General features: G+C 41.5%; 1 protein-coding gene across 4 annotated transcripts in view; it reads left to right on the top strand.

Moving 5' to 3' along the window:
• arb2a (ARB2 cotranscriptional regulator A) overlaps nucleotides 1-12,258 on the top strand; it is a 261,702-nt gene that overhangs the window by 198,778 nt on the left and 50,666 nt on the right. The window contains exon 11 of one of the 4 annotated variants that reach the window (XM_088336390.1): nucleotides 6,536-7,171. The exons of 1 other annotated variant lie outside the window; for it this stretch is intronic. In XM_088336390.1, the coding sequence (XP_088192516.1) occupies nucleotides 6,536-6,720 (185 nt within the window). In that variant the 3' untranslated portion in view covers nucleotides 6,721-7,171. Of the gene's footprint in view, nucleotides 1-6,535; nucleotides 7,172-12,258 lie in introns of those variants that run through there. 2 more of the 4 variants (XM_088336389.1, XM_088336388.1) reach the window with 2 other exon arrangements.

Genomic DNA, 12,258 nt, shown 5'->3' with positions numbered 1-12,258 from the left:
AAAGATACAATAATATTTGTAGTGACCTTCGGCGGGCGGTCAAAATATTATCCAACTGGTCGGGACCAGGGTCGTAGTGGATCAATCTAGGAATCATGTTATATTTTTCACTGTTGTTATGTTTATGCAAGACTTGATTGTTTTGCTGTATTTTACTTCTTGGGGGCCAAGCTCTTCAGTCTTTGCCGAGGTCAGGTCGGGGATACAGTAAAGCAGGTCACGAATCCCCAAGCCTCTTAGCTGCTGTGGGTAGTGTCCATCCGTGGTCACACAGAGGACATCCCCAGATTAGTGCTTCACCGACATGGATCTCATTTGCCCATATGGCCTCTTCTCATTGAGTTGATATAGGCGCTAATCCGCCCAGCCTTTACCCCTTGAACCTAAACATGCGGCAAACCACTTAGCTGGAGAAAACAAGCCTTTCCACACATTTCACACTGGCCTTACAGCAGGGATCAACCATAACGGTTATATTTAGAAAAACATATGAAAATACACCCAACGTCGCCTTGCACGGCTGTCTCTGCTATCGGTGTGTGAGTGCGGTTGTGAATGGGTAAAGTATGAAGTGTATTTTAAGTCCTCAGTGACTGGTAAAGCGACATTTAAATGCAGTCCATTTACCAAAATCCAATCAATGTTTATGTCCGTGTAATAACAAGCTCTGCTAGAGCCTACTTGCAACATTCTGCGATTGGGGATAACCGCCGCAAATTAAGAATTGATCTGCATCAAAAGATTACAGTGTAATAGTAGGCGTTACACGTCCCTCAACAAGGACAGGCTAGGAGACAGCTTCTTCACCCGGGCCGCCACAACCCTAAACAAGCGCTCAAGACTGTGTAAAAACCTAACTTGCAATTTATTTTTGATTTATTTTTTCTTTTTTTTTTGCTGCACAAAACTAAAAGTATATACCTTGTGACTTGTTTTGGGGATTTTGTTGCTGTTAAATCTTATTGCAGTTATTTTTATCGCACTGTTGTTGTTTCTGTAACCTGGGCCAGTCTTCAAGCACTACGTTGTGAATATACCTGGTATATTTTGCCTTTTGAGCTGTTTACCCAGGCGTGTCATGTCTGATCTCGTTGCATCCAATATTCAATGTGCTGTTATCAATGGCAAGGAAGACAATTCAATTCATGATTAATCGCAGTTATTATTATGATTAGAAAACAAAAAAACGCAGTACGTTTGACTCACAAGCAGGTGTGACTAGTGAAATTAGCGTAATCCTATTTTGGACAGAGCAAAGGGTTCTCACCATAAGGTAAATTAAGTAAATGGGATCAATTAGATTTACGTAAAGAGAAGCTAATCCGTTCAGTAAGTGCCATAAATCCGAGTTAGCTTTTACCTGCAAGTTACTTTAGATTTTTTTGTTCTTGTTTATAAAACTTCAAGTATGTTTTAGTGGGTGTTTTGAGTCAACAGCTGCGACCTTGCTTTATCCCGAGTGCCGTTTATTGACAGATTTACACTTTATTAACACAGCATCTCCCTGACAGGAGACAAACAACCAGAGAAAACTGAGCGGTATTAGAAAAAAAATTGCAATTAGGGAATGATTTCTCCTCTTCTCCCTGACTGGAAGCAATATTGTAGCTTGTTTGCGGTCTTGGAAGCGGCAATTAGAAAGTGCTGGGAGAGTTGTGTTGCTTGGAGCGCTTGTTGTGACTGTGAGTAATGAGAGAGGATGGCGGGGGGGGGGAAAAAAGAAAATCTACGTACGGTTTATAATCCGATACCACGATGTGTTTATCCACCAGAGTCTCTCCGACCGTCATCTACCTGTCACTGGTGTAGACAGCCCTGGGTGGCCTATGACCTGTGTTTACTGGAAATAGTCCACCAAGAGGCAGATCTTAATGGGTAGTTTACCGCTAAGTGCAGAATATAAAAATGTCATACTGTGGAGTGTTATTCTCTGGTTATACTCAAGTAGGCCCAGACAATAAATAGCGATACCATAATCCATTTGGGATCGGTGTTTGAAGACTCGATCGCTTGAGTACTGATATGTTTCTTTCATACTAGCCAAGTCAGTTCACATTCATTAGTGTAGCCCTTCATTACAAAATCTCACAAAGGACAGCACAGGTTACAATTACACTATCCCCTGATCTTAAACCAACATACAAGCAAGGGCGGACTCAAAAATCTCGACATGAGGAAAATAAGAAACTTTGACTAGGGGCCTCACAAGTGGTAATCCCCCTTCCAGGGTGCAATAAAATTTGCATTGTGTAACAATACACAAAACATAGTGAACATTGATAAGAAAAACATCGGTAAGGTATAAATTTCATGTCAGCAAGCTTATAAAATTGTCCGAATAGTCCATGACAGCAACGCCACAGCTTCCCATCTATGCCGGCTGGTCGATGCTTTGACATGCTTTAGGTCCAGGGCGCTGGACCGCTGACTCACCTCGATACGTCCTTCTCCCTCGTTTCACCACCAGCCAGGCAGTCGGAAAGGACATAAACAGAAAAGTATGAGGTGAGCATCAATCATAAGCTATTGAATAGAAGCGGGTCTTAAATCTACATATAAAAACTTCCATTGAAGTTGCACTTCTCACATCCAGAGGCAGAGCATTTCACAGCACCAGGGCACAATATTTCACAAATATCGTAAACAAGTTTTTTACACAAATGTATACGGTGTTATTTGATTAATAATTCGAATTTGCAAAACATAGTACAATTCTATCCATCCATTATCCATTATATGCACCGCTTATCCTCAGTAGGGTCGCGGGGGCGCTGGAGCCCATCCCAGCTATCTTCGGGCAGTAGGCAGGGGACACCCTGAACTGGTTGCCAGCCAGTCGCAGTGCACACAGTTCGCTCGCTCATTCCCCCTAGGGACAATTTGGACTGGCCAATTAACCTGACATGCATGTTTTTGGAATGTGAGAGGAAACCGGAGTGCCTAGAGGAAACCCACGGAAGCACGGGGAGAACATGCAAACTCCACACAGTAGGTTCGATCTCATGACCTCAGAACTGTGCCGCACACGCGCTAACCACTGTGCCGCCGTGCTGCTAATGCAATTCCAATAAATCTGTTATTATTGGCTATCAGCAGCCTTATTCAAAAGAAAAAAAAAACAATGTTGCAGTGTTGAAGGACAAAAATAAATTTGAATCATTGGTGGGGATAATTGATGGTAACCAAAACAGTGCAGTACATTATAGGCAGTCCCAACTGGCTCGTCTTAGTGGAAAAACCTACATAAAAATTTGTTTTATTGGCCCCCATTCTCAACAATAGTTGACTGGGAGTAACGGATCACAGCCATTACTGTGCATTCCATTTTGGGTGGGCCAGAAGGTCATGCCTCCCGACAAAAATGCCCTATGCCGGTGCCCACTCACAGCGATATGGGATTGGGCAAAATTGATCGCGGACGCATGTAGGTTTTAGATAAGGAGATGGTTGAATAATAGTCTGTAGTTTGCAATAATCTGTGGTCTGAGCAGCCCTTTGGGAGTCCTTGTGATTAAGGGTGTCACAAATAAACATTAACATAACTTAATTTTAGGTGGAAATAAGGGCAAAAAAGGAGTTGCCAAAAAGAGGTGAAAGAGTGGCCTTGCAAACAAGAGCTATGCCGGTCTCCAGTCCCAGCAAAATACAACCTGGGATAAATAATTATGGCCGCATTAGTGTAGTTAAATTTAGATAGAGAGCCTTCAGGCCCCCAAAAAGTGTGCTGTGCTGGTCTCGCTCACATCAATATGCGATCTAGAAGAAAGGATCATGGCCGGATGAGTGCAGTTTGTTTTAGGCGTAAAATAACGGCCAAAAAGACTTGTCAGGTCTGACAAAAATGCACTCTGCCATTCCCCGACCACATGATCCTCGATTTGGGATAAGGGATCGCTGCCACACAAGTGCAGTTTATTCTAAGTAAAAATAACAACACAAAAAAGAGCTCTACCAGTCTCACCCCAGAGAATTATGCAATCTTGAATTTGAACGCCATGATCCCAAATTGTGAGATCTCGGAGTTTGACCCTGTCGGCCCTCCTCCCGTTGGGCCAGCACGTTGCCGATGGTGAGGGCTCGCTTGTCAATGTGTTCTCCCACACAAACTACGTGTGCTCGTAGATATCTACAAGTCCTCGTAGATATCTACATGTGCATGGGTATACTCAGCGACAGCCCCTCCACATGGAGACACACTTGCAGATACGTACGCCCTCACTGATATGGCGGCGTTCACACGCTGCTTGTCACACACAGTTTGTGGAAAATGTAGTCTATCAGAAAGTTCTGGATACTCAAATTGTCCAAATTTGGTGTTGTTAAAAAGAATCTATCTTTATTTTGAAATTGTTACGCAAGTGTTACGTCATGAACATATTTATTTGTAAGTGCTCCAGAAAGATCAGGGCTCCATTTTAATCAAACTCACGCCGTTTTCTGGTCTTTCTTCTGACCGACATTTTTGAAACGGTCAATGATCTTAAAAGTTGTCCTGTTACACTTTTTTGGATCAGGGATGGTGTATTAATAGTATGTAGTCTGGATAGCTCTTTGCGACTTCCTGTAAATAAGGGCTATAAAAATAAACATGACTTAACTTGACTTGACTTTTCATTTGTCTTTCAAGTATTGTTAGCCCTCATTTATTGTCCATAATGGTGACCAGAACCTGCGCGATGTTCCGCAAAGTAGCCTCCACTCGCATGGCAGCTGTTCATTTCAAGTGGAAAAAACAGAAAAAAGAGCTGCCAAACATAACACAAATTTGCTCTTTTTCCTCCGCTATTAGAAAAAGTCGACTAGGGATAATGGACTTTGGCCAAACCAGTGCAGTTCATATTAGGCAAACCACAATTGTACAGCTAAGTGCCCCAAACTGGAAAAAATAAAATTTGGTATGCCTGCCCTGCTCTCAGCAATATTCGACCAGGATAATGGATCATTAGTGGTGTTAATTTTATTCTGAACGAATTGGAATTCTGAATGAATTTGCCAGATAGGCCCCTTCTCTCAGCAATAGTCTACAGAGCATAGCTGTTTGTCGCCAAAACACTGCAGTTTATTTTAGACGGACCACTATTGCACGCTTCAGTGTCCGAAACAAATGTAAACAGCCAAGGCTCATTAGAAGTCAACCACGTAATGGATCGCGGCCACAACTGTGATTTTCAGGCATGTGGGCCAGAATGCAACACCTGACAAAATTGCTCTCTGCCGGTCCCCGCTCACGGCAGTATGGGTTTAGGGGTTGTGGCCGCAGGAGTGCAGTTCCTTTTAGGCGGTAATACAAGCGGGAGAATTGCTGCCACAACTGACAAAAGTGTGCTAGTTCCAACTCACAGCAATAACCAATGAGGGATAATGGATCTTGGCGGCACGTGTTTTTCTTTTTTTGGGTGGACAAAAAGGCCAAAAAGAGCTAGCTTCCTGACAAAGTTATACTCTGCTGTTCCCTGCCTTGAGCAATAACTGACCAGTGATAATGGATCGCGGTCACAACCCTGCTTTTCATTTTAGGTGGGCCTGAACTGCACAGCTCCTGAAAAACAGTGTGCGCTTCCAGTCCCCACTCGAATCGATATGCGATGCAGGATAATGGATTGTGAAATATTTCTTAAATACGCACACAAGCCGCAAAGTACGAATGGGAATTACAGTATCTTTATTTCCAGCACTGTTCCAGTTGGTCCTTGTTATTGCATGATTTGCTCTCTATCTTCGAGATGAGATTTCCAGGATTGAAGCGAGGTATAAATCGCTAACGCAAGGCTGGCGCCGAGTGAGATCGGCACCAGCTGTCGAAGCATAGTCTCGCTCACTCGGACGGAAAAAAATCATGTTTGGCAGCAGGCACCTATCAGTCTGTAATTAGTATAGCTAACATTCCTGATGAAGGAGTCAAGACTAGGTCAGGGTAAAAAACTTCAATGGTCTTAACGGTTAAGGGTCGGAGGGCAAGCCCCGCCTCGACCCCTCGCTCAGACGTAAGCTCATGCCGTGCATGCTCAGATTTGCTAAAATCTGTTTTGAACTTTGATCTAGAGGTGTCGCGCTCAGTCACATGTCAGGGCCGGCTCCTGTGGATCATTCTCAATGCGTTGGGTTAGCTTTTCGGAGGGAGTTCCTGCCCGACCCAACTAGGAGATTTCGCTTTATAAGCTTTGAGGGCTTTTGACGTGAATGTTACATTGAAGCTTAAACCCATGCTTGGGATTCCGGCCCTGTTTAAGCTTTCTGAATGTATGTTTTCCTCTTTCCCTGTGTGGGGTTTCCTCTCTTAGTATCTGTTTACCTTAGGGATGCACCCTAAGATTTGTCAAAAACTTAAGTGAAATTTTGGTCGGAAAAATGGAGGCCAAAACATTGAAGTTAATTACAATTGGAAATACAGGATTGGTGGTATTCCTGCCGGGTATTTTTGCCTGAAGTGGCTCCTCCAGCGCTCTTAGAATGGTGTGTGCCCTGAACACTTGGGCCCAACTGGGTCATCAACTGGGAACCACTGGTCATTAATGTTTTGTTTCCTCAACCCCAGGACATCTCCCAGTGACGGAGCAATGGCAGGGAATTGTCCTTGCCAACTCCTCTGGTGGCTTAATTGCTGTTTGCCAGCCCCCAACTCCTATCCTTCCTCCGCAGCCACAACCAGAAGCTGCCTTTTTCTGCCTCCTCCGCAAGCTCCTTCGTTGTGGCCAGCTCCTGAGCAACCTGGGTCTCTGAGCAGGCCAGAGGTTCACAAAAACCTCCGCACCCCACCTCAACTGGGCATACAGTAATCTTCAGTCCCGCCTCCCTGCACACGGCTGCCAGTTCTTCGTATTTGCCCATTTTCTCACCTATGCCGCCTCTTTTTCCTCCTCCCGAGGGACAGTTAGCTCCACCAGGAGGACCACTTAGCTGGCTACTGACCACAGCACAATGTTTAGCCACAATGCATTTTCAGTGATCTCCCTGGGAAACTGCAACTGCCTCTTGAGGTTGACTATCATCTATCTGCCGCGTGATAGAAACCTTCTCGTGTTTGATGGGCAGGGGACAGTGGAGTTTTTGTCAGCCCTTGAAAACTTGATTGTGTACCTTGGTGGTGTAGCTGGCTGGCTGTTTGCTTCTGCCAGCTTCTTCAGAACAGACATTCCGGCATCGGTAGGAACCTTGAGACACTAACGTCTTGTTGCCCGAAAGGATGCACTAAAGGCTAGCATTGATGTTACTACAGAGGGGGCATATATCTTCAGTGCCAAACCACAGGTGGAGATTTTGGGGGCAGGGTAACGCACTGTACGTTTCCGGATCATGAAGCTGAGCCTGGCTTGAGGGCTCTTCCACAGGTCAGGACAAGACATACCCTGCCCATGACACCTTCACATGAAGAGAACGGCATTGTGGGAAGTAATCCGGTTGTCTTGAAAGATATAGATACACACGTGGCCACACATAGTCAAACCATGTGTCTCTTACTGGTTAAAGCACTGTATAAATGTAGTCCAATTACCATGTACATTGCTTAGTGAGCTGAGAAAAGGTAAAACAACATTCTCTTTACGCTAACCTGTCTGGTACCGTGACTAAAAATAGTGCGATGAGGTAAAACCTGATGTCTTTGTTCATTTTGTTTGCACAGACCAGAAAAAAAACGAAAATGCACCACTGGTCATTTTTTGACAAGAGCATTTCTATTGCCGAAATGTAAAGACATCACTTGTTTATTTATCGAACGTGATGCATGCAATCTCATTTCATCGTAATCCTTTTCGTATACGTCGATGTCGTAGTGCATATGGGAGCTATGTTCCCGGTTCCTTAAAAGACCTTTAATCCTCTAATGCTAGCGTAATCTCTTTTAATACATTCAATATTAGTCCACAAATCACACGATAATAAAACGATATGAAAATGTTTGTTGCGGATGACAGGCTAGCGCCAAGGATTTAATCACACTTGACACTGTGCATGTTTTGGTGACCGTGGCCAAAGGTTTATGTCCGTAACCCTTGGAAATTACGTCGACCTCTTCAATCGGACTCACGTCTTTGTCGACCCTGAATTACATATTTGTTGACGTGTTCATTCCAGATTTGTGAATTCAAAACAGGTGGTGTCTCTAACATGCTCCGGTTGAAATGCTTAACACTGAGATTATATAATTTGGATCTATTTTGTGTGTTTGTGAAGGAAGACATAAACAAATATATTTATCGTAACTTGACTGCGGTGTTAAATTAAAAGCATTTCTTTTTTTCTTTTTTTTTGCTGATTTTAAATATTGCTTTTACGTCTTTTGTTTTATTTTAGCTTATTTTTTCTTATTTAAAATTGTAATTATATTAAGCAATATATACCGTAAAATTCGGACTATAAGCTTTCAGCCCTGCGGCTTATGCCATGATGCTGCTAACTTATGCATTTTTTCTAACAGCCGCTAGGGGCTCCCGGGCAGTAAAGGTAAGAGTGAGACACGTGCAATATATGTGTCGAGGAAGACGGATGTTTAATGTAACTTTGCGTTTTGTGCATGAATAAAACTAGCATGAACAGACCCTCATCATGGAAAAAGTGACAGGGGAGCGCTCACGACCGTATTGGGAATAATTTTAAAAGTCTGTTTGTTTTCAAATAGAAATAATATGGTCAAACGAGAACATGACAAGAAGCAACGTCCAATAAGGCAGGAATGTTTTAGGTGGATTTGTATTTATCTGTCGCCATTATCGTGTGTTTTGGAGTCAATAGTTTACACGGTTGGATTCTATGCATTGTTCTTGATGCTACAAAACCATTTTCCTGGATATTCAAAGATGTTGAAGACAGCTAGCGAATGTAACGGTGTGTTACGTGTATATATATATATATTTATATATATATACATACAGTGGAACCGCGGTTCTCGACCATAATCCGTTCCAGAACCCTGTTCGAAAACCGATTTGGTCGATCACGGAAAATCGTTTTTCCCATTAAAAGTAATGTAAAATCATTTTAATCCGTTCCAACACCCTGAACGCTTACCCTGCATGTAAACATGAAGCAAACCCAGGCTAATCGTACGTTCACGTTAGCGTAATCTTCCGTACGAAAGATTACGCTAACATGAACGTGTAAAAATTAAAAAATCAGGTAGTTTACACGTCATTTAGCACCCGGGTCTCCACAACAAGTGGTGAGCAGTTAAAGGATAAAGAAAAGAATTATGAATAGGATTTCTTACCTTTGTGGTGCTCAGCAGAAGCCATGCTGTATGTATAGCAAGATCGGAAACTCGCACACCTTCTTCATATTTTGCTATTATTTCTTTCTTAAATGCAACAGTTGTACGCACTACTCTTCTTTTTTCACCTGTAGCAACTTTGCTGCTTGCACCGAACTTCTTCCGAGGCATAATTAGGGGCTAAAACACTCCGTTCACCGATATTAAAAACAAAAGCAAAAACAAGTGTGCGCTCACGTGACAACAGTTCTTCACGAGGGTTGAGGGCAATCTACACCCGTACGCCGCTCAGCATCGCCCCTAGCGTACTGGCGTTCGAACTCCGATTTTTTGAACGAAAAGCGAAGCAAGAATTTCTCGATTTGTTCGAACTGAGAGGCGTTCGAAAACCGAGGTTCCACTGTATATATATATATATATATATATATATATATATATATATATATAAATATCTTATCATGAATAATTTTACTAGTTTTTTCTAATCACATTATGTAACATTGTATATAAGGATAATAAATGTTATTAATTTAAACCTAATTAAATTAAATGATGTCTTAAAAAGATAGTGAAATATGTTTGCTTTATCTTAGATTAGAAAAAATATATAATCAAAAATATATACTTAAATAAATACTTGATAAATTCCCTTTTTTATTTAAAAATAGAATAAAATATGGTAATATATAGTTGGAATAGTGAATTATTCTATATGTTTAGTCTTTTTATCTTGTAAGTATTCACTTAAACATAATGGATCAATTGTATGATTAATAACGTAATAGAAAAATATTTTATCCGAATGTTTTCTTTTTTTACTTTTGTGTTTGTCAAGTAAAATAAGTAAAAAACTTTAGAAATATATTATCAAAATGTACAATTATTTTTAATAGAAAAGGTAGTTCAATATCCAGTAAACTAAGAAGTAGTATATTATCAATTTGCTTTTTTTTTTTTTAGATTTTTTTTACCAAAAACATAGTTATTAAAATAATGAATTAAACAATATATATAATGTGCAAAATAATTTCCGGACCAATAAAATTTGTTTATAAGTTTATATCCTCTTGTTTTTCCTCGTATGAACTTGCCCCGTGCACAAAGAAGTGCACCATTAGATCCTTGCTTGTATGAAGAAGTACCACTGTAGTATGTTGGGATTTGTAGTGTTTGTAGAGTAGTATATTTTAGTGTTGTAAACTGTTGCGGGAATGCTTACAGGGCTCCATTATTTTAAAACAATCTAATATTCTGTTTTCTCTTTGAATTCTGCCAACCTAAACCTCAATTTTTCTTATTTTATCCGTTCAATTCTCTTTTTTCCACATTTAAACTAAGCCATTGCACAAATCACGTCGTTAGATCATTGCTTGTATGAAGAAGTACCACTGTAGTATGTAATGGTTTGTAGTGTATGCGGTGTACTATCTTTTAGTATAGTATACTGTTGCGGGAAAGCTTTCAGGGCTCATATTATATTCTCTCTTTGAATTCTGCCGACCTAAACCTATTTTTTTCTTATTTAATCTGTTCTACTCTGTCCTAGTTTATACTAGTTTCCACATGTAAACTAAGTAAAAGACGTACCACTGTATATTTATAGTGTAGTGTAGTATCGTATAGTATATTGTAGCGGGATAGCTTTCAGGGGGGCTCCCTTATTTTGAAAAATCAAATAAGCCGTTCTCTTTTTGAACTCTGTTAACCTAAATCTATTTTATCGGTCTTCCAATTTTTCTCTTTTTTTTTTGCTCAATTTCGTCCTAGTTTATACCTTTTTTTCCACGTAGAAACTAAGCCCCGTGCACGAGCGCCCCATTAGATCATTGCTCTCGAGGTTTGAACTTTTCACCAAGTAAGCCTTTGTCTGGCCCCGCCCCGTTTCCTGGTAAACCCCTCATTTACCCCACACCTGCCCATCCTTTTCCCTGCCCCGCCCCTCAACCCCACCGGCACCCCCTAAGAAATAATATGATGGTGTTTGGATCATCCTCATTGCCTTCCTCCATACTGTAATCCTATTTGCTCCGTCATGTGTTGGCGTTCACAGATGGTGGTGGGTTTGTGAGCATATCCGGAAGGGGTTCTTCCGCATAGATGCACATAACTAAAAGATGCCATTATTTATACAGTGCCTGGCAAAAGTATTGCCCACCCAAGAACTTATTGACATATTGCTATATTTCAGGCTACAAACATATAGATAAAATACTCAAAATATTTTCTAAGAATCAACAACACGGTCGTGAAAAGAAGCAACATTGGCCCGCTTTGAGTTTTACAACCTCGTTTGCTGCAATCACAGCCAGAATTTTTTGGGTGTGTCTTTATAGGTTATGCACATCCTGAAACAGAAATATTTGGCCATTCCAGTGTTCATTTTACCTCTGAAAAGTGATGAGTCCCGGGGACTCGCATGCTCAAAAATCTATGGGTCCCAACAGAGATCTATGGGTCCCCAAAATTTAGTGTTATCGCGGTTGAAATTGTAAATCAGTGACATATATATAATAAAAATCTATATATTCATTCAGGGCAGCACGGCGGCGCAGTGGTTAGCGCTTGTGCGGCACAGTTCATGTCATGGGAACCTGTCGTGGGTTCAAATCCAGCTCCAGACTTCCTGTGCGGAGTTTGTATGTTCTCCCCGTGCTTGCGTGGGTTTCCTCCGGGCACTCCGGTTTCCTCCCACATTCCAAAAACATGCATTTCAGGTGGATTGGCCGGTCCAAATTGTCCCTAGGTGTGAATGAGCGAATGAGTTGTCTGTCCCTGTGTGCCCTGCAATTGGCTGGCAACCAGTTCAGGGTGTCCCCTGCCCATTGCCCGGAGATGGCTGGGATGGGCTCCAGCCCCCCCGCGACCCTAATGAGGATAAGCGGTACGGATGATGAGATGAGATGAGATGAGATGAGATATTCATTCAGTTTTAATCATCAAATTATTAATTCATTTTCTGCATCAAATTATTGCTGGTAATATACCGATTAAAGGGATAACCACAAACCTGTCTTTTTCTCAATTTCTCCTTTTATACTTCCTTTTTTTCGTAA

The sequence above is a fragment of the Urocampus carinirostris genome, chromosome 5, assembly GCF_059441175.1.
Source record: "Urocampus carinirostris isolate Australia breed hairy pipefish chromosome 5, RoL_Ucar_1.0, whole genome shotgun sequence".
Taxonomy (NCBI): Eukaryota; Metazoa; Chordata; class Actinopteri; order Syngnathiformes; family Syngnathidae; genus Urocampus; species Urocampus carinirostris.
Note: the sequence above shows the minus strand (reverse complement) of the source record. Positions and strands in the feature narration are given on the sequence as shown.